Raw genomic sequence first — 27981 nt, forward strand, 5'->3', positions numbered from 1 at the left:
TTATCAAAAGATTTAATCAGATCATTAAAAGTTTTTGACAAAGAAACTAATTTAATCATTGACCTGGGGTACCACTGTCATTTTTTAATGGGGTCCTACACTTCGCTGCTAATACTACATAGGCACAGAAGCCTATCTCGATTTTTCACCTTTTTTATAAAATGCCATTAGAATAATTCACTTTAATTATGTTGTTGTTGTTGTTGTTATGTGCCATCGAGTCAGACCTGACTCATAGCGACCCCTCCTTGGGTTTACAAGGTGGTATCACTACGGAAGTAGATTTATACCTACTTGATATTCATAAATTTCTTGATCTGTTGTTTTAAAAAACACTGATTTCTTATTCTGGGTTGTACTTAATGTCAATTTTAAGAGCGCCTTTATTTGATGTAATTCTTAATGCTTTTTTGCTTCTTTGTAATTTGATAGTAACACCAAACTGATTATGTATTTAGTTTTTATATGAAACGAGATTAATAAACCTTAAAAAACTCTTAAGGTTTTATGTGAACTTTTAAAAAGTAGAAATCTCAGATTGTATTTCTCTGTATGTGTGTATGTACACACACACACACACAAATTTTAAACAAATTCAATTTTAAGATAGGTTTTACTCTATGCAAGAATATTTGAAATAAGGTAAGACAGATACTAGCCAATTTTAAAATATGCTTATTTTTTAACAATAAAACTCTGGATGGGAAGGATAATTGTCTATTCCAATGAATTTATTTTCATCCTTGGCTACTCAGATGACATGCTGAAAAAATTCAAGAACTAAAAAAAATATGAAAAGAATATTAGGTTAAAAAGAAATCAAATTCAATAAAAGCCAAATTTGACCATATTTCCAACATATGGAATAATACAATATATAGAACTACTGCATTTGAACCCTAGCATCAATAAAATCCATTTACCCCAAACTGAAACCATCAAGTCGATTTCAACTCACAGCGACCCTACAGGACAGAGTAGAATTGCCCAAGGGAGTGATAATTAAAGATCAGAAAGATACTTTTTATTAGGTTTGAATTTTATATTAATAGGTACTTTTTTTTTAATAATTTATACTTACTTTTTGCTGTTAAGCAAGACAGGCTTCAGTGTTACAAATGGTATATCAAAAAGCATTATATTACATAAGTGGTTCTTCCCTTTGTTTTTAAATAAATGAGTATAATTTTTATTAACTGCTTAAAAAAATATATATCCTTTAATTGAACCCTTAATAAAATTCTATTATCCAAAATACTTAATATATTTAAAAAGCATATTAGACTCAATTTCTATGATACATGCACATGCATATTCAATTGCTTGGTACTATTTCTGGACTTCCTTTTATTTCCCCTTTGACAAACGCCACCCTTGTCATGATCTAGCCAAGAACCAAAAAGGTAATGCTTATAACATTGACAGCCAGCTTTCTATTTTCAGTATCAAGGAATGAGGTAAAAAAAATGTCTGTAACTTCTCTGCAGGACTGGGTTATAAGAAAAGTGATTATTCAGGGGGAGAAAAAAATCATAGGTGTGGATGAATGAAGATGGTGTTACTTATTTTAGTTGTCAGTGGTAATGTTAAACATCCTGTTCTTAGTTTCTTGACTTTCAACAAAACACTAATTTTCAGAAATGTTTATTCTTAATAGGGAAAAGACTAGAAATATTTACTTTCAAGTGTAATAAATGTGTGCTTTTACCTTAGTGACTTTTCTGGACTCAGGTTCAATTTCAGACTCTGACTCAGAGTCTGAAGAACTTGCTTCTACTGAACTAGATGTAGCGCTGGAAGAACCTGAAGTTTTAGAGTCTTCATCTTCCTTCTCTCCATCTTCAGAATCACTATGCACAAAAAAATTCAAAATATCAACTTTAAATCCTCTTTCACGTAACAAGTTTGTGAAGCAGGTAAAAATTCAAATGGCAAATGTTGATATATGGCCATTTTACATATAAATTAGAGTCTTTACTAGACAAGCATATCTATTAAGAATCATTTCTCTTTAGTATATAAAAAGACAAAAATGGTTTTAAAATTCTAGAATGTATTAATGAAACAATAATATAGCATTATCTATAACCAATTAAATCAGAACCCATTCAAACTTAATTTTATCATGCCACACACACATCAAATATAAAAGGTCACAAAATAACACTAAATGATGATTCAATACAAAGTAAAAAATAATTAATAACTTGGATTAAATGTCTGGTTTACCAGGAATATACATTAAGTGCTAATAGTAAAAACTTCAGATACATAGGTTGATTTTAAAATGTCTGAAAATACAGTTTATTAAAAACTTTAAATAATTATACAACTACTTTTGAGACTTGGCATTTTAGTAGATTTTGCTGTCCAAAAAAATCACTTACACATGTTCCCAAATGTGACCCTTAAACACAATATATTAGAAAATGCTAACCACCTCAAAAGAGAATTCTAATGCAGAGTTTATTAAAAATGCAAGATAATCAAATTCCAAATTTTCAAATACCAAAAGATCACATATAAATGCTTAATGCTCTTTGTTTGTTTACCCACTAATTCCTTCAACAAATATTTATTGATTGACCATCATATATTGGCACTATGTTAGCTGTTAGAATAACACTGGAGTAATGAGTAAGATGCTGATGATCTCTGTGTGTCTACCTTGTGGAGTCTACAGTCCATTACAGGATACAGAGAAGTGAACCAGCAATGACAATAAAGTATCATTAAATAATAAGTAACAAATATAGTGTATTATGACAATACTTGGAGGAGCCCCTAAAGAAACTTAACCAAGATTGGCAATGCTTCCCGGAGGAAGAGACACATAAGCTGAGGAACAGGCATAAAGCAGTCAACAGGGGAGGGAGGCAGTTCCCCAGAAGGCCTTCTCTCAGGAGAAGAAATGTCTACTGCCATGTTTTTCATTGTCCCAAAACTGAAGGTCCAGTTCTTGCCACCATTGGTATAAATAATTATAATAATTTTTTTTTTTTTTTTTAAGTATCTACCTTATACCAGGCAGGGATAGGTAATCTAGAGCAATGGCCTAATATAGACATCCCAACATATTCCTGACAGGTGCATTATTATCCCATCTACAATAATAAAACAGATACTCAGGAAGGTTAAGTAATTTGCTCAAGGACACACAGCCAAAAGGGGCAAAACTTGAATTTGAATTGAAGTCTGTCTTATTCCAAAGTCCATACTTTTTCCACTATGCCATATTCTCTCCTTTTGGATTATAAAATTCTTACTCTCAAATTTGGACATAAATAGTTATAATTATTAAAGGTTTTTAAAAAAGATATTTAATGTCCCTCAAGCATAAAAGAAATTATCATACAGTTATACTGGCAAACTTAAAAAAATTCTTAGAGACAGGCAGAAAAACATGAGGGGAAGGAGAGTGGTGAGGCAAGAAAAGAATCGATATTTCCTAGAATTGATTTTGTAGAGGAAGTATGATTGCTGTTTATTAAAAATGGAGCCATGGCAACATCTCAGCACACATGTAATTATATTTGAAGACTAAAAAATATGGTTTGTTTTTCCTCTATCAAAGAACGGCAATTAATTATTTAACCCAATTCACTGGTTAAAACATACACTTAAAAACATAAGGTTTACCATGTATCTGCAGTTCCCTTCGGTGTAATGAGCAATTCTTTAAAACTCAAATATGGGTAAAAAGAAAAGTTCATTTCTGAAGGAAAAAACAATGAAAGTATAATACATGACTTCAGTTTCTAGCATGCTGACTTCTGTTATCTGAAAAGGTATGAAGTGCACTGATCAAAACTTTCCCTTCCTAGAAACAAAGATACTTTTTATAAACCACATCATCATAGATACTCTGGTATTAAACCAAAATTACAGACATCTGCTCAAAGAAAAGGTGATTATGAACCAAGTCACTCCTATTCTGCAACAAGTTGAATGATTGTGGATATATTTAACTTCTAGCTCTTAAGATAAGATTTTTAAAGGTAAAAGTGTTATTTTATTATGCATCACTCAATTTTGATCAGTAATTATTGTTTACCTTACTGCTTAGAGTTTCAGATGTTAATCTAATGAAAAGAATTTACTGGTAACTAGCTTTTTAACTTTGCAATGATGAAAAGCCTGTATTAATTTAACCTACAGATTTCATTTGTTCTGAACAGGAAAAACAATATAAATCACTTTTAAAATCATTAAATCCTGACTTAAATTAATAAAGTCATAATTAGGGCATTATGCTGTGTTTGTTATGGAAGTGGCAGGGCGAGCTGCTTTAATTACTGTCTGTAATAAAAGGAGCAGAGAGCGTACTGCGCCCCAATCAGTGCTGTCAGCCACGACTGAGCCAAGCTGCAAGCTCATCAAGTGAGCAGACAGCAGGATCCTGAGGAAAGGACCATCATGTCTGCACAGGCCACTCACTGACAGCACTGGGGAAACAGATTCACACAATCCAAGGTATTAGCCCCAATTACTCAAAATTTTAATGACACTTTAATACATGATAATGTTGTTGATAATGGGAGATCTTGAAAAGCACTAGCACTTAAATATCTTATGACCGTCTTCCTTCACAGCCCTTGACTCTAATATTTGGATCATAATCTTTTTAATGTAACATTATTTAGAAAAATCAATTGTCTTCATTACATAATGGCACAGTGTTGGAGGATTTAATTTTAACTCTCAGCAAAATTGCTACAAAAGGTAATTAAGTGTTTCATACCTACTGCTTGATCACTTAACTCAGCCTTCCAAGGTTATACTAATTTTTAAAATGTAAGGTTTGTTCAAGTTCAAAATGAAAACTAAGCATTGCACATAGCAGGATAATGTTAACTAATAGCCTTTTAATTTTAAAAGACTTAGTATCTGTTTGGGAAAAAAATATATTTATTCACTCTATATACCATTCCATGGAGAAGGATATCATGCTTTGTAAAGTGGAGGGTCCGTGGGAAAGAGAAAGACCCTCAAGAAGACAGGCTGACACAGTGGCTGCAACAATGGGCGCAGGTATAACAAGCGTTGTGAGGCTGGTGCAAGAGCAGGCAGTGTTTCGTTCTGTTGCACAAAGGCTCACTGAGTCAGTGTTGACTTGACGACACCTAACAAGCATCCACTCTCTGAATTAAAAGGAAATGTTAGCCTGGAGAAAATATCACAGAATATTTTTGAAATAAATGACAAAGTTAAGTTACCTTTTTCTTTTATTTTTTGAGTTCTTCTTGGCTGTTCTTTTGTTTTCTACTTCTGATTCACTCCCACTCTCACTGGAAGAGGCTTCACTACTATCATCACTACTGTCTCCTTCCTCACCTTGTGATCCACTTTCACTTCCAGACTCACTCTCTGAAAAACGTAAGCAGATCTAATTCGATTTATAGCCATTCAATTTTACTTAAGGACACATATAAGCAAGTACTGATCATTTAAGTATTCAAAGACACATATAAGTATCTATCACAAATGAAGCCAGATGGTGAATTTTAATTCAGTGAACCTCACTTTTTCAATACCTTGTATTTCTGTATCCTATTCACTCAGATCTAGGGATTCCTGCAGCAAAGTGAGTTAAGAGAGACTCAAAAAGAAAGAAAACAACAAGCCAGAGACATTTCCTGATAATGAGAAAGAAATAATGAAACCAAGTAAAAACCAAATTTGAAGGAATCCCACTTCAAACCCCTAAGTATCTAATTATGGCAAAAAAAACTTTTATTTTTATTTTTAAATTTAAAAAATAATATAAAAATGATGCATGGATAAACAATTGGTCTTCAAACATTTTTCCTTATGTACCCTCAAAAGTATTTTTAAAACTGTACATTTTCAAGTTGACATGTACAATTTTTCATAAGTTGAAACAGTTGACGTAATTTCTCACATACTGTAACTATGGACTTTTTAAAAATAAAACTTAAAAAAAAAATGATGCAAGGATAAATAATTTTCAATTCCTTTGCCTGTAATGTGATATTTTATTTAGAAACATGAATTCAACACTTGAATCTTTTCAGGAACAAATTTTGAGAAGGAAATATGCCATTCAAATCAAGTCCAAGAAAAATCTAAATTCAAAGCAACAAACAAAATTACTAATTAAACAATTACTATTTATTTTTACCAGCTTGAATTTAGACAGGTCAAAGAAATTTAATCATCATTTAGAAGTTAAACGTTGAAATGTTTTATGTATAACTTATGGTATACTAGGATCTTTAGTAGAAGCAATATAATAGATATATGTGTGTGCATTTTAACAGGAAGCATAATTTTTTGCAGTTTGACATGGTACAGTTGTATCCCAGATCAAAGGGCAAAGTATTGCCCTACCTACGACATATTTGATGAAGTACCCTTAGTTAAAATGTTAAATAAAATATTCTATTAGGATTCATTTATGCTTCACAGTGGATAACTAAGGCTGCCTATATCCCTTTGGAATAGATCGTAGTGGTTTAAAGGGAATAGTGTGATTAAGTATGGGTTCTCCAGTTGGAATGTTTGGGTGCAAATCCTGGCTTTGCCGCTTACCAGTTTTAAAGATTGAGCAAGTTATTCAACCTCCTTGGGTCTCAGATTCCTTTTCAGCAAATGGGCATAATAATATTAGCTACATTACAGAGTTTTTGTGAAGATTAAAAGATGTGAAACACGTAAAAGTGATTAAAACAATTCCTGCCACAACACAGTACACAAAAATATTGTTTTACATCCTATTTTGGTGAAAAGTGGCTAGGGTCTTAAAAGCTGGTAAGTGGCCATCTAAGATTCAACTATTGGTCTCTTCTTATGTGGAGCAAAGCATAGTGAAGAATATAAAAGATGCATGGAAACAATGAGTCCAAGGAACCAATGGGTCATGGGAACCTCAGTCTACACAATCCCGAGACAAGAACAACTAGATGGTGCCTGGCTATCAATGCCAACCACTCAGAAAGGGATCAAAATTGGAGATTCCGGAGAGAGTGGGAGAAAAAGGTAGAACAAAATTAAAAAAAAAAAAAAACCATTAAAAATATCAGGATTACTGATCAGACAGAAACTGGTAAAACCCCTAAGACCATGGCCCCTAGTTACCCTTTGGGCCTGGAAGTGAACTCACCCCTGGAGCTTAACTCTCAGCCAAATAATAGGTAGGCCTATGACCAAAGATGGGAACTCTGGTAGCATAGTGCCAAAGGCACTTGACTGCTAACCAGAAGGCTGGTGGTTCAAATCCACCGGCCACTCCAAGGAAGGAAGGTTGGGCAATCTACTTCCATAGAGATACTGCCTCAGAAACCCAAGGAGGTGTCACTATGCGTTGGGTCCGACTTGACGGCACATAACAACAACAACAGCAACAACGTGACCAGAGATAAGCATTCCTTCACACAGTCAACTATGAGAGATCAGAAGGACAGTATTTGCACAGGGAGATAGTTCAGAGGGTGGGAATGCAAGGGAAAGAAGAACAGAGGGGAAAGGTAGCCATAAGGAAGAAGTGGGAAGAGGGCTATTATACTGTGGGGATTGCAATTAGTGTCACAAAACAAAATGCGTAGGAACTATTGAATGGAAACGAATCTGCTCTGTACCCACATCACAATAAAAAGTTAAAAAAAAAAAAAAATCTGCTACATGGTAAGGCACTCTCATCATCATATTTTACAAGGAGCAAAATTGATTGTATCCAAACTTGACAAAGGTAAAATAAAACTGCTAAATAAAGGGCATTTTGAATTTGTCATGATATGAAAGTTAAAGACAGACACATATTAACTCAGATAATTGGTTCATACTATAAAAAATGAAGAAGCCATTGTGGCAAAGTCGTTAATCAATTGGCTGCTAACTGAAAGGTCAGCCGTTCAAATCTACCAGCCCTTCTTTTGAAAGATATGGCAATAAGCTTCCATAAAGATTTATAATCTTGGAAATCTTATGGCCATTCTACTCTGTCCTACAGGGTTGCAACGAGTCGGAATTGACTTGATGACATTGGTTATACGTATGAAATGAAAGTATCAATATTACTCTCAGGATATTACAGGGGTGCTTAACATGAACCTGGGTCCAATTCACTCCAGGTACCATTATTTAAATTTCTACATTAGAACAATCCTTTAGGAAATTTGTTGATACTCAAAAAAGACTGCTTAGGGGACATCAAGCTCAACTGGCATAACATACTACATAAAAACACTGTTCCACATCCTACCTCAGTGAGTATCAACTGGGATCTTAAAAGCTTGCAAATGGCCATCTACATGCAGTGATGGGTCTCTCCTCATCCACAGCAAGGAAGAATGAAGAAAACCAAAGATGCATGAAAACAATTAGTCTAAGACCAGTACAACCTGTGATCCTCAGCCTATATGACAATGAGACTAGAAGAACTAGATGGTGCCCAGCTACCACTGTCAACCACTAGGAGAGGGATCTATGTAGGACATCCTGGATAGAGTGGGAGAATGTGGAACAAAACTCAACATTATTAAAAAAAAAAAAAAAAAAAAAAGACCAGGCTTGCTGATCTGACAGACCCTGGTGAAACCCCTGAGACTATGGCCCCTAGTTGCCCTTCAGGTCTGTAATTGAACTCCTGTGGCTTCCAGCTAAATAAAACACAGGCATATGAGCTGAACATTTACATTAGGTAGATACACTCCGTGGAGAGAACAATCATGGGAGAATAGAAGGGCTGTGTATGCACAGGGACATAGCTCAGGGGGCAGGAGTGCACGGAGGGAAGGATACAGGAAAGGGGTACCTATGGGGAGGAAGTGGAAAGAGAGCTGTTGCATTGTGGGAAATTGCAGTCAATATCATGAGACAAAACATATGTGAAGTGCCATATGAAAAATGAATTTGCTCTGTAAACTTTCACCCATATCACAATTTAAAAAAACAAACAAACAAAAAACCTGCTTACTGGAAAACAAAAATCTCTTAACTCCTAAAGAAAATAATTATTTGTTTTTCTCTCATAGCTATAGTCAAACTCTTACCACATGATTCACTGCTATATGTATTCAGAAAAGACCATGAAAAATCATAATGTTAATGGAATATTTCAAATATGAATTGAAAAAGATTAGCCTATGAATGGGCATGAGTTTATGAATAAACGAGATAGAAACAAATATTTATATCATATAAAATGAAAGAATATACACTTAACTATACCGAGAGGCCTTTTTCAGTGTTCTATTATCTACTATATGGGAGCTCTGGTAGCATAGTGGCTAAGGCACTTGACTGCTAACCAGAAGGCTGGTGGTTCAAACCCACCAGCCATTCCCCGGAAGGAAGATGGGGCAATCTACTTCCGTAGTGATACTGCTTTGGAAACCCAAGGAGGGGTCGCTATGAGTCGGGGCCGACTCGATGGCACATAACAACAACAACAACATAACATTATCATTCCAGGAGCTCTGGTAGCATAGTGTCTAAGGCATTTGACTGCTGATCAGAAGGCTGGAGGTTCAAACCCACCAGCCACTCCTTGGAAGGAAGGTTGGGCAATCTACTTCCGTAGTGAGACTGCCTTGGCAACCCAAGAAGAGGTCACTATGAGTTGGGTCCGACGCAACAGCACACAACAATATTATCATTTCTGAAATTCCAGATGTTTTAGAATTAACCTTCTGTATTGAGGCAACTTCTCTTATTTTCCAGTTTATTACTCCCAAAAGTAATGCACCATAGATTTAGTGTATCAGATACTGAAAACAACAACATCCTTTGATGAAAGAAATAGAAGCAAAAAGAATGAAATGCCTTAAAGTGAGATAATTAATGACCAAGTAATAGTGAGGGGCCCTAGTTCACCAAGGAAGAAATTGTAGAAGGATGTTGGGTGTCATTTATTCTTGGGTCAGATCTGCCTAGTAGGGTTAATGGCTAATAAGAGTTATAAAGGGACTCCAATATATTTTTGGTTATGCAATAACTCACAGAAGTTTAGTACTGAAAAAACACCTACCTTTACCCATTCACACGAGATACAGAGAAAGTTAAGTGCCTTATACAGTTTGCATATTTAAAACTGAGGACTACTAAGTCCTTCTTCCTTAGTATTCTTTGCCTTGTATATGGTTACTTCCAATCCTTTGCTTCTTTATAATACACAGAACATTTATTAATTTTAGCTTTATTGCTGTATAGGTTGATGTGGAAATAGATGATACTAAATGAGTACTGAAGTATCATTATAACTGAAACAGATCATTCAAAGTTTAAAATAAACTTCACATTTTTACTTTTTAAAATAAATTTTATGTTTTATTTTAAAGGCCTCACTAAAGGCTAATGGATCCGGGGTTAAAGTTCTCACCTGCTACTTGAAGGTTAGCAGTCTCAACTCACCAGGTGCTGCACAGAAGAAAGGTGTGGCAAAGATTTCTTCTGGAAAGACTGGCAGCTCTATAAACTCTATGGGGGGGGGGTGTGTTTCTATTCTGAGAGGAATCAATTTAACAGCAGTGTTTTTTCTTTTTAAAGTTATATCATGCAAAAATTTGTTTTCCAATACTCTAATGTATGTAACTGCTTGCTAAAAGCAAAGAGGACTTGAAACATTTTCTATGAAGACCAAAGACTACAGCCTTCAGTACTGACTGCATCTCAACATGAAGAAAACAAAAATCCTCACAATTGGACCAATAAGCAACATCATGATAAACGGAGAAAAGATTGAAGTTGTCAGGGATTTCATTTTATATGAATCCACAATCAAAACCCATGGGAGCAAGTCAAGAAAACAAATGACATACTGCATTGGGCAAATCTGCTGCAAAAGACCCCTTTAAAATGTTAATAAGCAAAGACTGTCACCTTGAAGACTCATGTGCACTTGACTCAAGCCATAGTATTTTTTATCACCTCATACACATGCAAAAGCTGGACAATGAATAAGGAAGTCTGAAGAGGAACTGATGTCTTTAATTATGGTGTTGGTGAAGAATATTGACTACAATGTGGTCTGCCAGAACCAAAAAATTGGAAGAAATAGACACAGAGTGCTGCTTATAAGGGAGGGATGGTGAGACTTCATCTCATAATCTGTGGACATGTAATCAGGAGAGACAAGTCTCTGGAGAAGGACAGCATGCTTGATAAAACAGAAGGCAAGTGAATAATAAGGAAGACCTTCAATGAGATGTAATGACACAGGGGGCCAAAACAATGGGCTCAAGTATAGCCATGATTGTGAGGATGGCGCAGGACCAGGCAGTGATTCATTTTCTTGTACATAGAGTTGCCATGAGTCATAACTAACTGGATGGCACAGAACAACAACAATGTATAAGAATGATATAATAGGCAATATGGAGGAGAAGTCATGGAGTGAATCCCAACCTCCACAATTCTGAGGCCAAAAGTACTAGATGGTGCCTGGCTACCAATGCTGACCCCTTTAATAGGGATCATACTAAGTGGTCCCATATAGAGTAGGGGAAAATGTGGAACAAAAGTCAACATTATAAAAAAGACCAAGCTTACTGGTTTGATGAAGATGAGTGGAACCCCTAAGACTATAGCCCTTAGACACGCTTTAAGCTAGGAACTGAGCTTAATTCCTGTCACTCAACTGCCAGCCCAACGACAGACAGGCTTCGAAGGTGAACAGTAGTATCAGGAGAGTATGCACTCATTAAAACCATCAAGTATATGAGATCAAGGGGACAGCATTTGTTCAGGGGTGGTGCTAGGAAGGTGGGAGGGGATGGGACGAAAGAAAGGAGTGGGCTCAGGGAGGGAGTATGAAGAATGGTGTTACAGTGTGGGGACTGCAGTAAATGTCACGAAACAGAGTATGTATGGATTGTCAAATGGAAAAACCAATTTGCCCTGTAAACTTCCACCCAAACCACAATTAAAACAATAAACAAAAACAAAAAAGAATACAAATTTCCTTGAAAACCCCATGTTGAACATTATGTACTAGGCTTCATTGTTTTTCTGCAGCTATCTATGGAAGCCACAGTATAACACATAATAATGCATTTCAATAAATTAAAACCCACCACTGTCACTGCTGCTGTCAGAAGAGTCATCTTCCTCCTCAGACTCAGAATAAAATTTTTTACGAGGACTCTCTTTCTTTGCTTTTCCTGCTGGTGTCCATTCTTTGGCCTGAATTAAAAAAAAAAAAGTAAAAATATAAAATATTTTCTAATCATTAAGGGATTCAGACTTTGGGTAAACTTAGTCATTCAGAATACAACTATGAACATGATTAGTGTAACAGATGTTGATAAACTGTACACCTGAAAAGAATGTTGAATTGGCAAATGTATTATGTATACATTTTTTGCAAAAACAAAGATTAAAACCATGAATCTAGAAGTAAAGTTAAGTTCCTGGCATGAAGGGTGATTTACTCTATTCCTAAATAGAGGACCACACACTTGCACTCCGAGTCTATTATGTGAAAACAAGAACTTGTTCTTGCTAGGTGCCACCAAGTCGAGTCTGACTCATAGTGACCCTGTGTACAACAGAACTAAACGCTTCTCAGTTGTGCACCACTTTCACAATCCTTGCTATGCTTGAGCCCATTGTTGCAGCTATTGTGTCAATCCATCTCATTAAGGGTCTTCTGCTTTTTCTCTGACCCTCTACTTTATCAAGCATGAGATCCTTCTCTAGGGACTGGTCCTTTCTGACCACATGACTAGTGTTGTTGTTATGTGCCATTGAGTTGGCTCTGACTCATAGCGACCTCTGCTTGGGTTTCCGAGGCAGTATCTCTACGGAAGTAGATTGCCTAACCTTCCTTCCGAGGAGTGACTGACGGGTTTGAACCGCCAGCCTTCTGGTTAGCAGTCAAGTGCCTTAGGCACTATGCCACCAGAGCTCCTACATGACCAGTAAGTGAGAGCAAGTCTGACCATTCCTGTTTCTGAAGAGCATTCCAGCTGCACTTCTTCCAGGATAGATTTGTTCACTCTTCTTGTAGCCCATGTTATTTTCAGTATTCTTTGACAACACCACAATTCAAAGGCATCGATTCTTTGATCTTCCTTGTTCATTTTTTAGCTCTCACAGGCATATCAGGCGACTGAAAATGCCATGGCTTCGGTTAGGTACACCTTAGTCTTCAAAGTTAAAGCTTTGCTCTTCAACATTTTAAAGACGTCTTTTGCAAGAACTTACACGTAATGCTTCAAAAGATTTCTGTGGTTTTGAGTTAAGAGGAAATTTAAAGCAATATAGCCTAGAAGTTGTTGTTGTCATTATGTGCCACCAAGTCAGCCTGACTTATAGCCTTGAAGAGGGGAGGGAAATTTCAGGTAGAACTAATTATAGCAATAAGAAATGTAAGTTGATAGCCTGACAATGAAGTCAAAGGAAAAAAGAAAAAATTTGGTATAGGCAATAAATAAGTTCTCCTGAGGAAGTGATTTAAGTGTTTGGCTACTAATTGAAAGGATAGTAGTCCACACCTACCAGCTGCTCCACAGGAGCAAGCTGTGGCAGTGTGCTTCAGTAAGGAAGAGAGCCTTGGAAAACCTATTGGGCAGTTCTGCTCTGTCCCAGACGGTCGCTATGAGTCAGAATCAACTTGACGATTACAGTCAGGCTGGTGATAACATAGCTCTAAATATCTCAACAAGCACAAGCCTGTGTTTATCCTTGACTTCTTTCTCTCATATCCTACACATCTGATCCATCAAGAAATCATTTAGCTACCTTGGTTCTTTACCACCTTGGTCTGAGCATTCATATCTCTCTCCTGGTTTACTGCAACAGTCTCCTAACTGGTTGCCTTGCTTCTATTCCCAAGTATTTTCAATACAGCAGCTAGAATGATACTACTAAAATGTAAGTCATAATAAAGCTCCTTTTTTGTTTGAAATCCTGCAGTTGGTGCCCATTTCACTCAGAAAAAAGCTAAACTCCTTACAACAATCTGCATGGCTCTATATGACCAGAGTCTCTCTGACCTCTTCTGATCAATGCCTCTTGCTCACTCTGCTCCAGCCACTCCTTAAGATTGCTCTGACACCCCAGGCATACTCCCATCTTAGGGCCATCCTCCTAGCTGTTCCCACTTGAAACAAACATCCTTTCCTTACACAACCGTATGGCTCACTCCCACACTTTCTTCAAGTCTTTGCACAAATCTCACTTCAGGGAGAATCATTCTAACTTAAAATTCTAACCTCCCACGTCAGGAGCCTGGCACTTTTAATCTTACTTTGTTCTGTCTTTTTAACTTTCTTCCCTCACAGCACTTACTCCTTTCTAATGCACTATATAATTTATTTATATATTTTTATTGTTGGTCCACCTCTGCTGAAATGTAAACTTCTGAAAAGCAGGACTTTTTGAGTATTTTACGCACTGATACATCCCAAGTGTATCTTGCACAATAAGCATTTGTTGTACAAATTGCCGCTTAAAGAGTAGAAAGGCAAAATGAAATGTATTAAGAAAATTATTCTTTTCATAAATAAAACCGCAATTCAAAGGAAAAAATTACATCATTTTTTTTTTTTAAAAGCCAGGCAATGGATATTTTTAAAAGGTCAAAAATGATTGTTAGTTGCCACCCAGTTGTTTCTGACTCAAGCGACCCTATGTGTGAAGAGCAGAACTGCACCATGGAGTTTAGGCTGTGACCTTTTGCAGGCCAATCACCAGGTCTTTCTTCCAAGGTGCCTAAGGGTGGGTTTGAACTGCCAACCTTTCAGCAAGTAGTCGAGCCCTTAACCATTTGTACCACCCACAGATTCCTCAAAAAGAGATTAAGATTCATTTATTCAATATACTGTGTTAATGGTGTTTTTCTTATCTGCCAGTCTCTAATGTTAGAGTACATATTCTGTTTTAAAGGAATTCATAGCATGAGATAGAGGTTTTTATTGAAGAATGGTCCTCAACACTGGATGTGTGTTAGAATCACCTAAGAATTTTTTTTTTTTTTTTAAATACTAATACAAACAATAAAAATACAAATAATGAAAAAACTAATGGCTAGAGTTCCCCTTTTTATATTCTGATTTAATTGGGGCCTGACTATCAGTTTTGTTTTGCTTAAAGATCTTCGTATGATTCTAATGTGCAGCTAGAGTTGGGAATCATTGATCTAGAGGGCTTAAGGGCTTAAAGTATGTTGCTTAAAGAGATGAGCTTCAGTAACCTGGAAAATTACTATCTGGACAATGATAGAAAAATGAATAAAAATTATTTGAATATATTTGAATAAAATACTTTAATAAGATCAGCAGTGCTGCTTTCTTTTTATGTGCATCTGAAATGTTCCTATCCTATCAATATAAATAAAGATGTATTATATAAAGAAAGGTCATCTATACTTAGTAAATACTAAAGTTCATATTTTTCTTAAATCCAAGCAAACAATGTTTTCCTAAAGTCTGCTAAAAAGTTGGTAGGCTCAATTTATGGAAAAAATTCACTTAATAATTTGACTATGGCTTTTTAGGCAAAACAAAATTGACAAATTAGGAAAATTGGGCTTCTATCCTCAAAGAGGCTATTTTCTTAACATGCCTATGGACTCTATACTTAGGGAGTTTCAGGTTTTGAAGGGCAAAAGACTAGACAACAGCATTATTTTTATATTTATATGGGCCTTTATGACTAAGATAGCTATGTCATTGTAATAAGCAGAAAAGGATAACAGGGAAAGAGAAGAGGAGTAGAGAGGCACTAATTTGAATCCTTAAGAGGGATAAAATATTCATGGTAGATGTGTTTATAAAGCAAAATACCACTAAAATGTGAAAGGCAGTCTTTTTGAAACAAGGGGAAAAGGATTTTCCAGAACCAACCAAAAGAATTCTAAAGGATCTTTAAAACTTACTATCGTATCATAATATAAATATACAATATATCTGATATATTAGAAATGATGGTGTATAATTCAAAGTGAATTGCAGTATCAATCTAATTAGGTTCCTGTTGTTCTGATTAAAATATTAGATTATCTAAACCTAGGCTATTTTTTTTCACTAAGTTAGATTTCACAGTAACAAGATTTTACCCTGCAAGATCACTTTTTCATAAAACTAAAGTAACACAGTGTATTATGTACATGAAATACATTAATGTGATTCTGGAGGGGGATTGAGGCAGAATGAGAGGCAAAGAAAGACTTTATGAACACTCCATTCTGTACTGTTGCAGCCACATTTAAAAATAAAACTATGTACATTATTTGATATGTAATTGTCTTTCATAGAACAATTTTAAACCAATATGCCTCAGAGACTAATAGATTGAAGCTGTTTTCTGTGTGGCATCAACAGATAGTGACAGTTCTCTTGAACTGGTTTCCATCAGTTATAATTATTCTCCGTAATAGGTTACCAATTATTAATTTCAGGAACGTAGTCAGCAAAATGAAAAAGAAATCAATTTGATTCTGTTAAACTGGACAGGTGAAATGAACATAAGAAAATAGGTTATTTAAGTACTGTCCCTATAACACAGTTAATGCTTAGAAGAGCACATGAAAATGGAAGAAGCCAGCCAACCAACCAATCTATCAGGCAATATAAGAATACTGCTGAGACCAAATTAAATCTCATAGCATTGCTATCAATTTCTGAGAAGATAAACCTTTTTTTTTTGGGGGGGGGTGAAGTGGGCTAGTAGGGAGGAGAGGTGGGGTAGAAATGGGGGGGGGGGATAAAAGGATGATGCTACTTGGCCAAAACACAACGTAGTCAGTAATGAAAAAGAGTAGAATCATAAAAACAGCAAAAAGCCATAGTAAGAAATTAGGGGAGAGAATATATATTTGGAAAGAATCATAACAAAGCACATTGCTCTTTGTATCTGGTATCCTGACTAAAAGTTGCACATATACACCAATCTTTTTTGAAAAGGACTTTGAGTGAAAATCAACAAAGTTAGTTGCAAGGAAGAATAAGCACGCAATTACTTTTAATAACTGATGAAAATTCATGGAATGCCCTAAGTATGTGTAATACTAGTCACCATTACCAATTTTATGACTATGAATATGTTAAAAGAACTATTTTTCGATAGCATTTTCCTAACAATATGTTACATTTAAATCATACTTTAACTTCTAGTTGCACAAAACTTTCACATATTTTCTGGTCACCTCTAGGTAATTTGTCACAATATGAAAATGCTGGTGCCGTAGTAAGAACAGCACTGATTTGCAAAGAAGCTGAAGCTTCCTCTCTTCACGTTACACAATAAAATTCAGTAGTTAAGAGCATTAACATTGGACTCAGGCTTAGGCTTGAATCTGCAGGTCTATGTGAACTTGGGCAACTTACTTAGTTCTCTGAGCCTCAGTTTCCTCATTTTCAAAATGAGAATAGAAATAACCATCAGCAATAGTCAGTATAAAGTTTAAACAAACTCATGTTGTACCTAATACACTTCCATATAGAAATTCTTCTATTTAGAAATTTTTTTCCATTATATATGGAAAAATTAAGAGGCAACAAGGTTACCTGATTTTCCCAAGGAATCAGTAAAGAAACTCTGCTTATCTGAATGCTAGTTCAAAATATCTTTTCTACCAGAAAAGTATTTGGACTATAACACCTAATTTTTCTTTGTTATTAATTTTACTTAAACAGCACTGGATATATTTTACATAATCTCTAAAGACAATCAGAAGATCATACTCCTTTTATTTGTTTATCATTTATAATATGACCACAAACATTAATTCCCAGTAGCTAGCATTTTTTAAAGATCCAAAGAGCACTTACAGGATTTTTTTTTTAATATAAAAGCAACATATTATTCATTTTAATCGTGACCTTGTCTAAGGACATTTTTGGTACACAATTTATGTTCAGGCTTCACTTAAAACAGGTTCATCAGAAAAACAATTTCTATGGTTTTTCTGGAAGCGAACAGCAAAAATTACTTAGAAAAATATTGACAGGAAGCTTCCAAATCTCTAAACAAAAGTAGAAAAAGCTCATTCCAATGAAACTAAATACCTCAGAAATTGAATCTACACAGCTACAAATGCAATGCCACAAATGTGGGTGGACTGATGCAGAGAATTCAATTCTCTATTCCTTGAAGAAAAGGAACAGTACATGTACAACACAGGAACACTACAATATTTAGTTCTCATAGAGACAAGATATATCTAACACATTACATTTAGACATACCAGGACAACTGTCGATTTTCAACTCCCCAAAAAGCTTTTCTATAAAACAATAGTTATCGAGAATCTCCCACTGCCTGAACAAAATTAATTTCAGAAAGGTCAACTTACCAACTCTATTACTTCTACATTTCGAACTGATGGGTCGGGCGCCACCTCTGGCCAATTAGATAATTCCAGGTACCCAGTAGCTTTAGTGTTGAGAGTATGAGATAAGGTGCCAAGCTGGAAATGATCCCTATCTATTAAAAATAGAGGAAAATATAAAATAAACAATACGAGTTGTATATAACAAAGAACAATCCTAATCAGAGCTCAAGGTAATTGGCATATTACCTCAAATGTCAAGGAATAAATATAAACTAGGAAGCTCTTCATAGGTCAAAAAACTGATTTCAGTCCATAGATTACAATAATCTCCCCCATAATGGTCAATAAAAAAGCTAATCAGTCAGTGTGTTTAGAGGTGTTGTTCTGAAATGGAGCTTCTCTAAAAATTACTTTACTGTGAATATTAAGAATGACAGCACAGTGAAACAATCCACATACATGTCTTGGCACAAACACATCCAGAATTTTAACAGTTTTTCTACAAAATCGAACTGCCTTTTTTTTTTTAAGTATATATATATTTATATAAAACTTTATAACAGTTAAATAAGAAACAACATGAAAAACCCAGATGTACAACCCTATGATTCCAACTGGAATGGCCACTTGTTAAACTGATAAAATATTTAATTACTTCTCTTAAAAAGCTGTAAAAAACAAGTCATTCTCTGTCTTTGAAAATCAAATGTAAACATGAAAGGATGCTCCTATGATAATTCCCCTTAGAAATGTTTGTTAGTGTATACAGAATAATTAATTAATAACAACTCACCATGAAAGTCAATTATCTCTCTTAAAAAAATAAAAGCTATTTTATTTAAAACAGCAATGAAGTCAATGACTACAAGAAGAATATGGCTTTTATCTATTGTTCAGTTAAACTCTTTAGTAAGAATACAAATGAAATCAAAAGGCTTGACATTATTTAGGTAAACAATGTCTATAAAATATATGCTTAAATGAATATGAAACTTGCTCTGGTAAAAATAAATGGGTAGACAGCACACTGTTCTTACATATTTATACATGTTAATCATTTGTATTTTCTAAGAGATAAATTTTATATACAGTAGAAATGGGAAATACTGCTATAATTTTTTAGGTAACATACTGTTAGCAGTTATATTCTGACAATAATACCTTTAAAAGGAGACTCAAGCAGTGGTGCAGGTTTTTGTGCTAGGAATATTTTTTTGGCATATTTACTTAAAGCTCCACTCTTCTCGTTCGGAACAATAAGCTGCCTAATAAATCTTGTACGGTCTCTGATGTCGTAGTTTTGATCATACTTGCCGAGATTTAATACATACTGGGTAAGCAATTTTGTCTGTTGGAAAAAAAAACAGAACAAGATGAGAATACAGTTATTTATGATTATTGATAACTCTGGATAAACATATTTAAAGAGGTAATAAAAATGAATGGTTATGTCAAACAAATGTTGTTCCGCAGGGAATATGCATTCCTAACGCTGTAAATGGAATTTTGAAGCCAAAGCACATGTCCTCTTCTGTACTGGGGAGGTGAATGCTGAGTACTGAGAAGCAGCCATGTGCTAGATTATTAAACTGCTGAAGTGGAAAGAAAGGCATCATTAAAAAAATAATCATATATGGCAAACCCGCTGAAGGGTCTACGTGAGAATAATGAATGTGGAAATACAACTAAAAACATGGCACTCAAAACTTAATCGGAAAAATATGCAGGACATCAAAACATCAGAGAGTATTAGGGGGCTGGCAAACTGCTTCTCCTGAGGTGTGTTTTATGAAGAGATACTGTCCCTGGCATAAGCAGTGTCTGCACTCTGACTGCACTCAGTTACTTTACCCTGAATTATGACCCATTAAAGCAGACACATGAATCACTGAACTGGATTACTGCAAATTATTTGCAGTGCATTTAGCTGTTACTTTTTCATAAAAGCAAGCTGCTGATGCCCTCTAAAAACCAGGATAAAAGACTTCTCCCATTTTTTCTCCCATGCTGCTTATAGCCTCCAGTAATACTGGTCATTTATTTATTTATGTAAGGGAACAACTTATTATAATAGCTTTTACACCATAATAAGATTTCCTAATTCAATTTTTGAATGTACTACATTAACATATATTGAGATAATTTTAGTAATAATTAAAGCAAAATTGAAAAGTTAAGAAAATAGCAGGTTTGTATTTTAAACCGGTTATTTTATTGAAAAAGCATAGTTTTAATTTAGAGGGCTACAAACATACAATTGTAACCATAAATTAGTAGGATTCATAATACATGAGGAAAATAAACTGAGAATTAGTAAATCATTTACATGAGAACATTATATAGACATTAGAAAAGAATGAAAAAGAACTCAAGTCAGGCAGCATAAAGACACTTTTAGAACAATAAGTCAAAGTACAGGAATGGGGTGGTAAATTCTTTTATAATAATAATTGGTTAAGATAATTGATTTGAATAGAAAGTAACCTTTTTCCAGTAGCAAGGTATTTAAAAAGCATTAACCTAGTTTGATTAAAGTAGAATTATATAAAATACAAGTGAAAATGTTAATAGAGCTATTCTGAATTAGCTATTCACTAATTGACAGACCATGCTAGTGCAACTACAGATAAGAAAAAGTCTAGGACTCATTTCTTGAAGACAATTAGCAAAATATTCACTAAATGAAGAACACAACTAAAGACCAGCTTAAAGAAAAGTGTGACACAATGAACTATGTCATTAATTTACTGGGGAAACACACTTAACCATTAGTTTTCTCAAACGTAGAATGAGAATTTACAAGTAGGCTAATTCTAAACTCTGAGTGTTGCAACTTAGAATCTACAATTAAAATAAATCAGAGAAAGAAATTAAGTTTGTTCATTGCAATGATATTTTTAAGCCTAAAAGAGTAAAACAGTTTGCTTGTATTTCATGTCCTCAAAATTAACTTTCAGGAAACTAAACTATTTCAATGTACTAACAGATACTATTTAAAGTGAGATAGGACATTCAAAGTAGTTAAACTATATAATTTAAAAAATATTTATTGTCAAATTTGTTCTATTATATTGGTGGATTTATAGAACTGTACTATTAAAAGGATATTTCCAAAATAAAATTCTGTCTAAGCGATAAAAGCATATCCATGTACAATGATGCAATAAATATATAAGCAGAATAATTACTGCTATCACATTCATATATTTTGATCAGTTTCTTAGCTGTATCTATCTCTAAAACCAAGGCACTGGTATTTCTCTGAAGAATGTATTTTTATATGGTACTATTATATTTAAGCTTTTTTTTAAAAATAAAATAGTCTGCAATACTTTTCAAACTGAATTTTATGGATAATAATTATGAAATTGTTGACATATTCAAGCTTACTCTTCTCTACAGACCATTGTATTTTTAATGGAGAAAACACCTCTTTATAGTACTGAGCAATGTGGTAAGCTCAGAGAAATTGTATTGAACAAAGAATATTCTCAATTTTATTTTTTATGTTGAAATTTGTGAAAGAATTTGAAGTATAGTAAAACCTGCAAAAGACAGAACTTATATAAGGCAGAAACTCATCAGAGAAGGAAAACTCAAACATTTTCCACTAAAACCAGCAATAGAAAAGTGGTAAGATTGGACCAAGTCAAGGGTCAAAAATTTGTGAGACCTGAAAAACAAGGCAATCTTGTTGCGTTCCAGCTCTCACAGGTTTCACTGTACTTCAGTCTCAAATATTTACCTTCTCCTTCACCATTCATAGAAACTCTTTTCAACAAGTATTTTTATAAGGTAAAACCTGTCAAATAATTGTCTCTACTTATACTTCTTTGGAGTATTTCACCAAAATTAGATACTGTAAAATCAACCAACTTCTCAATTTCATTTCATTCTAATACAAAATATAAGTTTATCCAACTAAAAATAGGAGCTGCATCAAAAGAGAGTTGAGACACTGCAAATTACAGAACTTCTAAATTACATCCTAAGCGCTCAACTGTTTAACTTGTTCAGTTCTTGCCTTGCTTGCTTAAGGACTGATTTCAATGTCCTCTTGTTTGCAAGTTATGTTTTCAAGGATCACTACTGCAGAAATTTTCAAAAGCTGAAGTTTTCTGGTATTCTATTTGGTGAACACACAGATTTCCAGATGATTTTGAAATCAAAATCTAACAATATTCAGAAAACTTGCTTGTTTCTCATGCCACCCCCTCAGCCAATATAGGACACTTAAGTTAATTTACAAAGTTCTTCACAAAAGTGGTACACTTCTAAAATCCAAAGGGTAACATACATCAAAGAGTGCATACTACCAGCCTAAAGTACTTTTGTCCAACATCCTCTTCCATCTCAAAAATTTTGTTGTTCAGTTACCCTGTACATACCAAAAACACAAATTATGACCACTTCAGTTTTATTACAATTGGTGGAACAAGCAAAGCTTGTTTGCATGCACTGCAACCAATTCACAAAACACTTCAGCTCCATGTTTTTCTTAATTTAATAAGAACATTGATTTCACCATGACAATGTCCTTTCAGCAAAACAAAATAATTTTATCTTCAATGTTGAGCTTTCTAATTTACAATTTACAACTGCATTTACAGCATTTTTGACAGAATAAACTCCCATAAGGTTTTCTTTGGTTCCATTTACAGCACTGACAGAATACATGTACAAACGCTTTGAGTGCAAAAAGTTAAACTATTATCGGAATTAACTGATTTTCTATGTGAAAGCCAGCATCATTTAACACCTTTTTCTGCTAATGGAGACAACATTATTAACAGCTATTGCTTCATTTCTCATATGTGGAAAAGAAAACTTGGAATTAAAAATGAACAAATTTCACTCAAGAGAAGTTATTATGATCTAAATGAAGTCATGTTTCACTGTAAACACCTTCTGTACCTGTGCATTTAATCATCTTGGAGCATAATCTTCTTAAAATAATCCTCAATTTTCAAATGTTTACTAATTCATTTTTAAGCAGATTTATTGTTTCTTCTGGTGGTTTGTGTTTAGTAATAGAATTATAGTACTCATACTGGATGGTAAATGTTGATAAGCATTTTGCGAATATTAGAAACTAAAACAGAAATTCAGTACTTAATTCTTTACTAACAGGCACTTCATTTTCGAATATTTATTACTGCTAAATTTATAACAAAATGAAAAATAGCTTCCAAACAATAAAATAAATAGGTGTATATTTATAGTATACAATAAGTGACAAAACTATGTAGTAAGTTGCAACCACTCTCTATGATGATCTTTATAGCAGGACTGCTCTGTCTCTCCTGCCCATATTTCACCTACAATCAACTTGGAGTTTCCAAAATTTTCCTCTGACTGCATCCCCTGGCAGCCTGGAGCTTCATGCATCTCACAGGCTGCAACACAACTTGACGGTACAACAAGCTGCTGGCAAACAAAGCACTGTTAAATACTTATCTTACCACCTATGGAAAAGAGAACTTAAGCTTTCCCTACCTGTCTTGTCTGGCACAATTCATTTTATCAGTACTCACCCTGCATGCTGTTCTGAAAGGGAGGAGTTAGTTAAGTTACATCTGGAAAGGTACGGAAAAATAAAGACATAGTCTTTAAGATTGAAATGTTTTATGTATTGAAATGAAATCTGCTCACTGGTGTCTTCCGTGTCACTAGACAAAATGATAGCAGAAGCTAGAAGTACAAAGTGAAGATCTACAAACCTACTCTGTCTTGTTTAATGCAGATATTAATAATGGAACTTCATTAAACAAAAGAATTGGGACAAATCCAAAACTCACAAGACATTGAAGCAACAGGAGGAAATGATATCTGTTCTGCACAAGAGTTATGTAGGAAGTAGACAATGGTTACATAAACAATCATGACATTTTAATACGACCAAAAGCATGCCAATCCAAAACCTCATGGGATATTACACAGCACTTTTAAATTCATTTCATTCGTAAGATTATGTATGACAAACGGAATACAACATACTCTCATTAACAGAAATACTCAGCATTATATAGCTATTTACTAAATTTTGATCTCAGGAATTTTTTTTGCTGCTTAGAATTGGAGAACCATTACAAGTAGCATTTATTTACATCAGTTATGTTCTCTTCATATTGAAGAGACTCTAAGTCATTGTGCCACAGGAGAGATGAATTTGGGAGAATGTTATATAAAAATTAAAGAATTATTTAAAGGAAAGTCCTAAAATATAGACATAAAAATTTTACCTAAATCTTATGATAATAAACTGGTAAACAGACATTCAAGAACAGCTTTCATCAAATATTTCATAAGTCAACACAAGATGATAAAGTGTCTCAAAACACAGTCCCAAAGTCAACTCAGAGATACTTTTAATGTAATAAACACAAAAAAGTAGACAGAATTCAGCATTCAGCATAACTCAGTTAACGCACTACCACAGAGTTGATTCCAACTCATAGCAACCCCCTTTGGGTTTCTGAGGCAGTAAATCTTCAAGGAAGCAGACTGCCCAGTCTTCCTTCCACGGAGTGGCTGGTGGGTTTGAACCACCAACATTCTAGTCACCAGTCAAATTCCTTAGCCATTATGCCACCAGAGCTCCTTATTCATTCAGCATAGTAAAGATGAATCCTAATTGCATGCAATTATTATTTTTAAAGAGAAGATACCTGCAAATGTGTTTAGTAAATGAAGGAAAGCTACATAGAATGTTCAACCTACACTAGAGGCAAACTGATGGAACAGTAGTACCCCATCTAATCAATTTCATTAATTCATGTCTAAATATGATTGTTTATGTGTCTTAGAAAAAATTTCTGAACAGTACCTACATTTTTGAGAACTAAAAATTTTCTATAAATTCTTCCTTTACATATTATATTTACTTCTGTTTTTTAGCATTAATAAAATATCTGCAAGAGGTAAGGGGAGACAGAGATTAATGAATGGAGCTTGAGTTCTTTTGCTAGATCAAGGTACAAGGAATGAGGAGAGGGGAGATTTTCCAAGGACTTGAATCACAGAGAAATGCAAGAGAAAATTTGTATCTAATTTCAGGAGGGATCTCAAAAGGATCAGTGTGATTAAAAAAAATTCTCACTAGGAATGAAAAAGTATGAAGAGTGATACAAATGACATACAGGTACTAAGGATGCTCAGTGAAACATTATTTTTGCCCCTAATAGCAGAGAAGTAGAGACTTTACTAGTTTTATGGAATATGAGTTAGCAATTAAAATAAATGAACTGTATCTGTACATAACAATTTCTCAAAAAAATGATATTAAGTGAAAAAAGTAAGTTACAAAAAGATACATAAGAGGACATGTATTTATGTAAAATTATAACACTTACAAAATAATAATAAACATACTTACATAATAAAAATATAAAACATACATGATTGAATAAAACACACAAACAATATGATAGTGATTACCACTGGGCGAGAAAGGAAGGTTCAGACAGGTAGCTCTACCTATTACATTTTCTTAAAAAAAAAAAAAAAAGAAAAAGTGATAAATGTGGTATATATTAATACTGACTTAACCTTGGTGGTAGATAGATATGTATGTATGTATGCTATTTTGTGCTTATTGGTCTGAAATATTTCATAAAAATAAAAATACAAGCTATGTAAATTTTTCCAACACTCATCTGCCAGTTTTTCTTACTGTGGTGGCTTGCATGTTACTGTAAGGCTAGGACACTGGTATTTCAAGTACCAGTAGGATCACCCATAGTGGACAGGTTTCAGTGAAGTTTCCAGACTAAGACAGACTCGGAAGAAGGACAGGACAATCTACTTCTGAAAAAATTGCCCACAGAAAATCTTATGAATACCAGTGAAACACTGTGATCTATTACAAGAAAACTTTATGAAGAGCAGCTGAAACGCTGATACACTGTGAGAAGATAAGCCCCTAAGGTAGGAAGGCACTCAAAATTCGACTGAGGAAGAGTTGCCTCCCCAAAGTAAAGTTGGCCTTAGTGATGTGGATGGAGTAAAGCTTCTGGGGCCTTCATTTACTGATGGGGAACAACTCAAAATGGGAAGAAACAGCTGGAAACATTCATTAATAATCAGAATGTGGAATATACAAAGTATGAATTGGGAAAATTGGAAGTTGTCAAAAATTAAATGTAATGCATAAAGATCAATAAACCAGGCATTAGTGAGCTGAACTGGACTGGTACTGGCTTTTCTGAATCAGACAAACATATGGTCTACTATGCCAGGAATGACAATTTGAAGAGTAATGGCATAACATTCACCATCAAAAAGAACATTTGAAGATATGTGCTGAAGTACAATACTGGCAGTGATAGTATAACATATATACACCTACAAGGAAGACTAGTTACTACTACTATTATTCAAATTTACACATCAACCATGAAAGCCAAAGATGAAGACATTAAATGTTTTTTAACAATTTTTGCGGTCTGAAATTGACCAAATATGGAATCAGGATGTACTGATAAATAGTAGTGATTGGGATGCACAAGCTGGAAACAAAGCAGCAGCTTTCGTAGTTTGAAAATATGGCCTTGGTGACAGCAATGACTCTGGAGATTACAAAACAGAATTTTGCAAGACAAATGACTTATTCATTGCAAATATCTTTTTTCAACAATATAAATAATGGCTATTCCAGTGGACTTCTCCAGATGGAATACAGAGAAATTAAATAGACTGTATCCATCAATACAGGTGATGGAGAAACTCAATTATTTTCAGTCAAAAAAAGGCTAGGAGCTGACTGTGGAACAGACCATCAATTGCTCTTATGCAAGTTCACATTGAAGCTGAAGAAATTTAAAACAAGTTCATGAGAGCCAAAATAGGACTGTGAGTACATCCCACCAGAATTTAAAGACCATTTGAAGAACACACCTGATGGACTGAACACCAGTGACCAAAGAACAGATGACTTGCGTAATGACATCAAGAACATCATACATGAAGAAAGCAAAAGCTTATGAAAAAGACAGGAAAGGAGACCGGCAAGATGATGGACTAGGCAGAAAGACTGCACAGACCCTCTTCAACAAAAAAAAGTGAAACCAATTAACATAGACACAGAAGATATCCTGGAACCCTGAGCCTTGAACGGAAGGATACGGAAGTGGAATAAACCCCAACTAGCAGAAGAATTTGCGTGAAAATACCAAAAAAGGAGACACACGAAGCTGCGGTCTGTCAGCGATCCTGAGCGATCCTGATGGCACAGACAGCTTGGAGATTCCAGAGTGGTGGTAGAACCTAGGAATTAACCTAAAAATCAGCCCTACTACCCAGGGACTGCATGGAGGGCTGTGCACAGTGGCTGGGGAATAAAAGGAGAAGGTGAAGAGAAAGGCAGGCTGAGCTGAGGACTTCTGCCGGTCTGGAGGGCACCACTATTTTAAAGGTCTAAAAGTGGCTTGACTATTTTGGATATTTAAAGAGATAGCACTCTCGCAGATTCCTGGGGCTTAAGAACACGTTCTGCTTTCCAGCAACCCTAAAGACACTCTGGACCCCACAAGACTGAAAAGGTACGACATTCATCTTGTTACTCTTATACCCCACACCTGCTTGGTGAATCGAGGTGCAGCCATCCCACACACTCCCACCTACCTTCTGGGCCCACAGGAACTCTATCACAGTCTGTGTGCTCAGATGGAGCCTGAGTGCCCTGCGCCCTGTCCTCCACCAATTCTTTTTTTTTTCTCCTTTTTTATTTTTATGTTTTTTCTTTTTCA

The 27981-nt window shown here is 34.7% G+C and overlaps 1 protein-coding gene across 1 annotated transcript in view; it reads right to left on the reverse strand.

Moving 5' to 3' along the window:
- AP3B1 (adaptor related protein complex 3 subunit beta 1) overlaps positions 1-27981 on the reverse strand; it is a 452161-nt gene that overhangs the window by 125266 nt on the left and 298914 nt on the right. The window contains exons 16-20 of the mRNA XM_007943446.1: positions 19397-19583; positions 18257-18387; positions 12033-12141; positions 5217-5367; positions 1709-1850 (exon numbers count right to left, since the gene is read on the reverse strand). Coding sequence (XP_007941637.1) covers positions 1709-1850; positions 5217-5367; positions 12033-12141; positions 18257-18387; positions 19397-19583 — 720 coding nt within the window. The remainder of the gene's footprint in view (positions 1-1708; positions 1851-5216; positions 5368-12032; positions 12142-18256; positions 18388-19396; positions 19584-27981) is intronic.

The sequence above is a fragment of the Orycteropus afer genome, unplaced genomic scaffold, assembly GCF_000298275.1.
Source record: "Orycteropus afer afer isolate SDZICR_OR568_19922 unplaced genomic scaffold, OryAfe1.0 scaffold00107, whole genome shotgun sequence".
NCBI lineage: Eukaryota > Metazoa > Chordata > Mammalia > Tubulidentata > Orycteropodidae > Orycteropus > Orycteropus afer.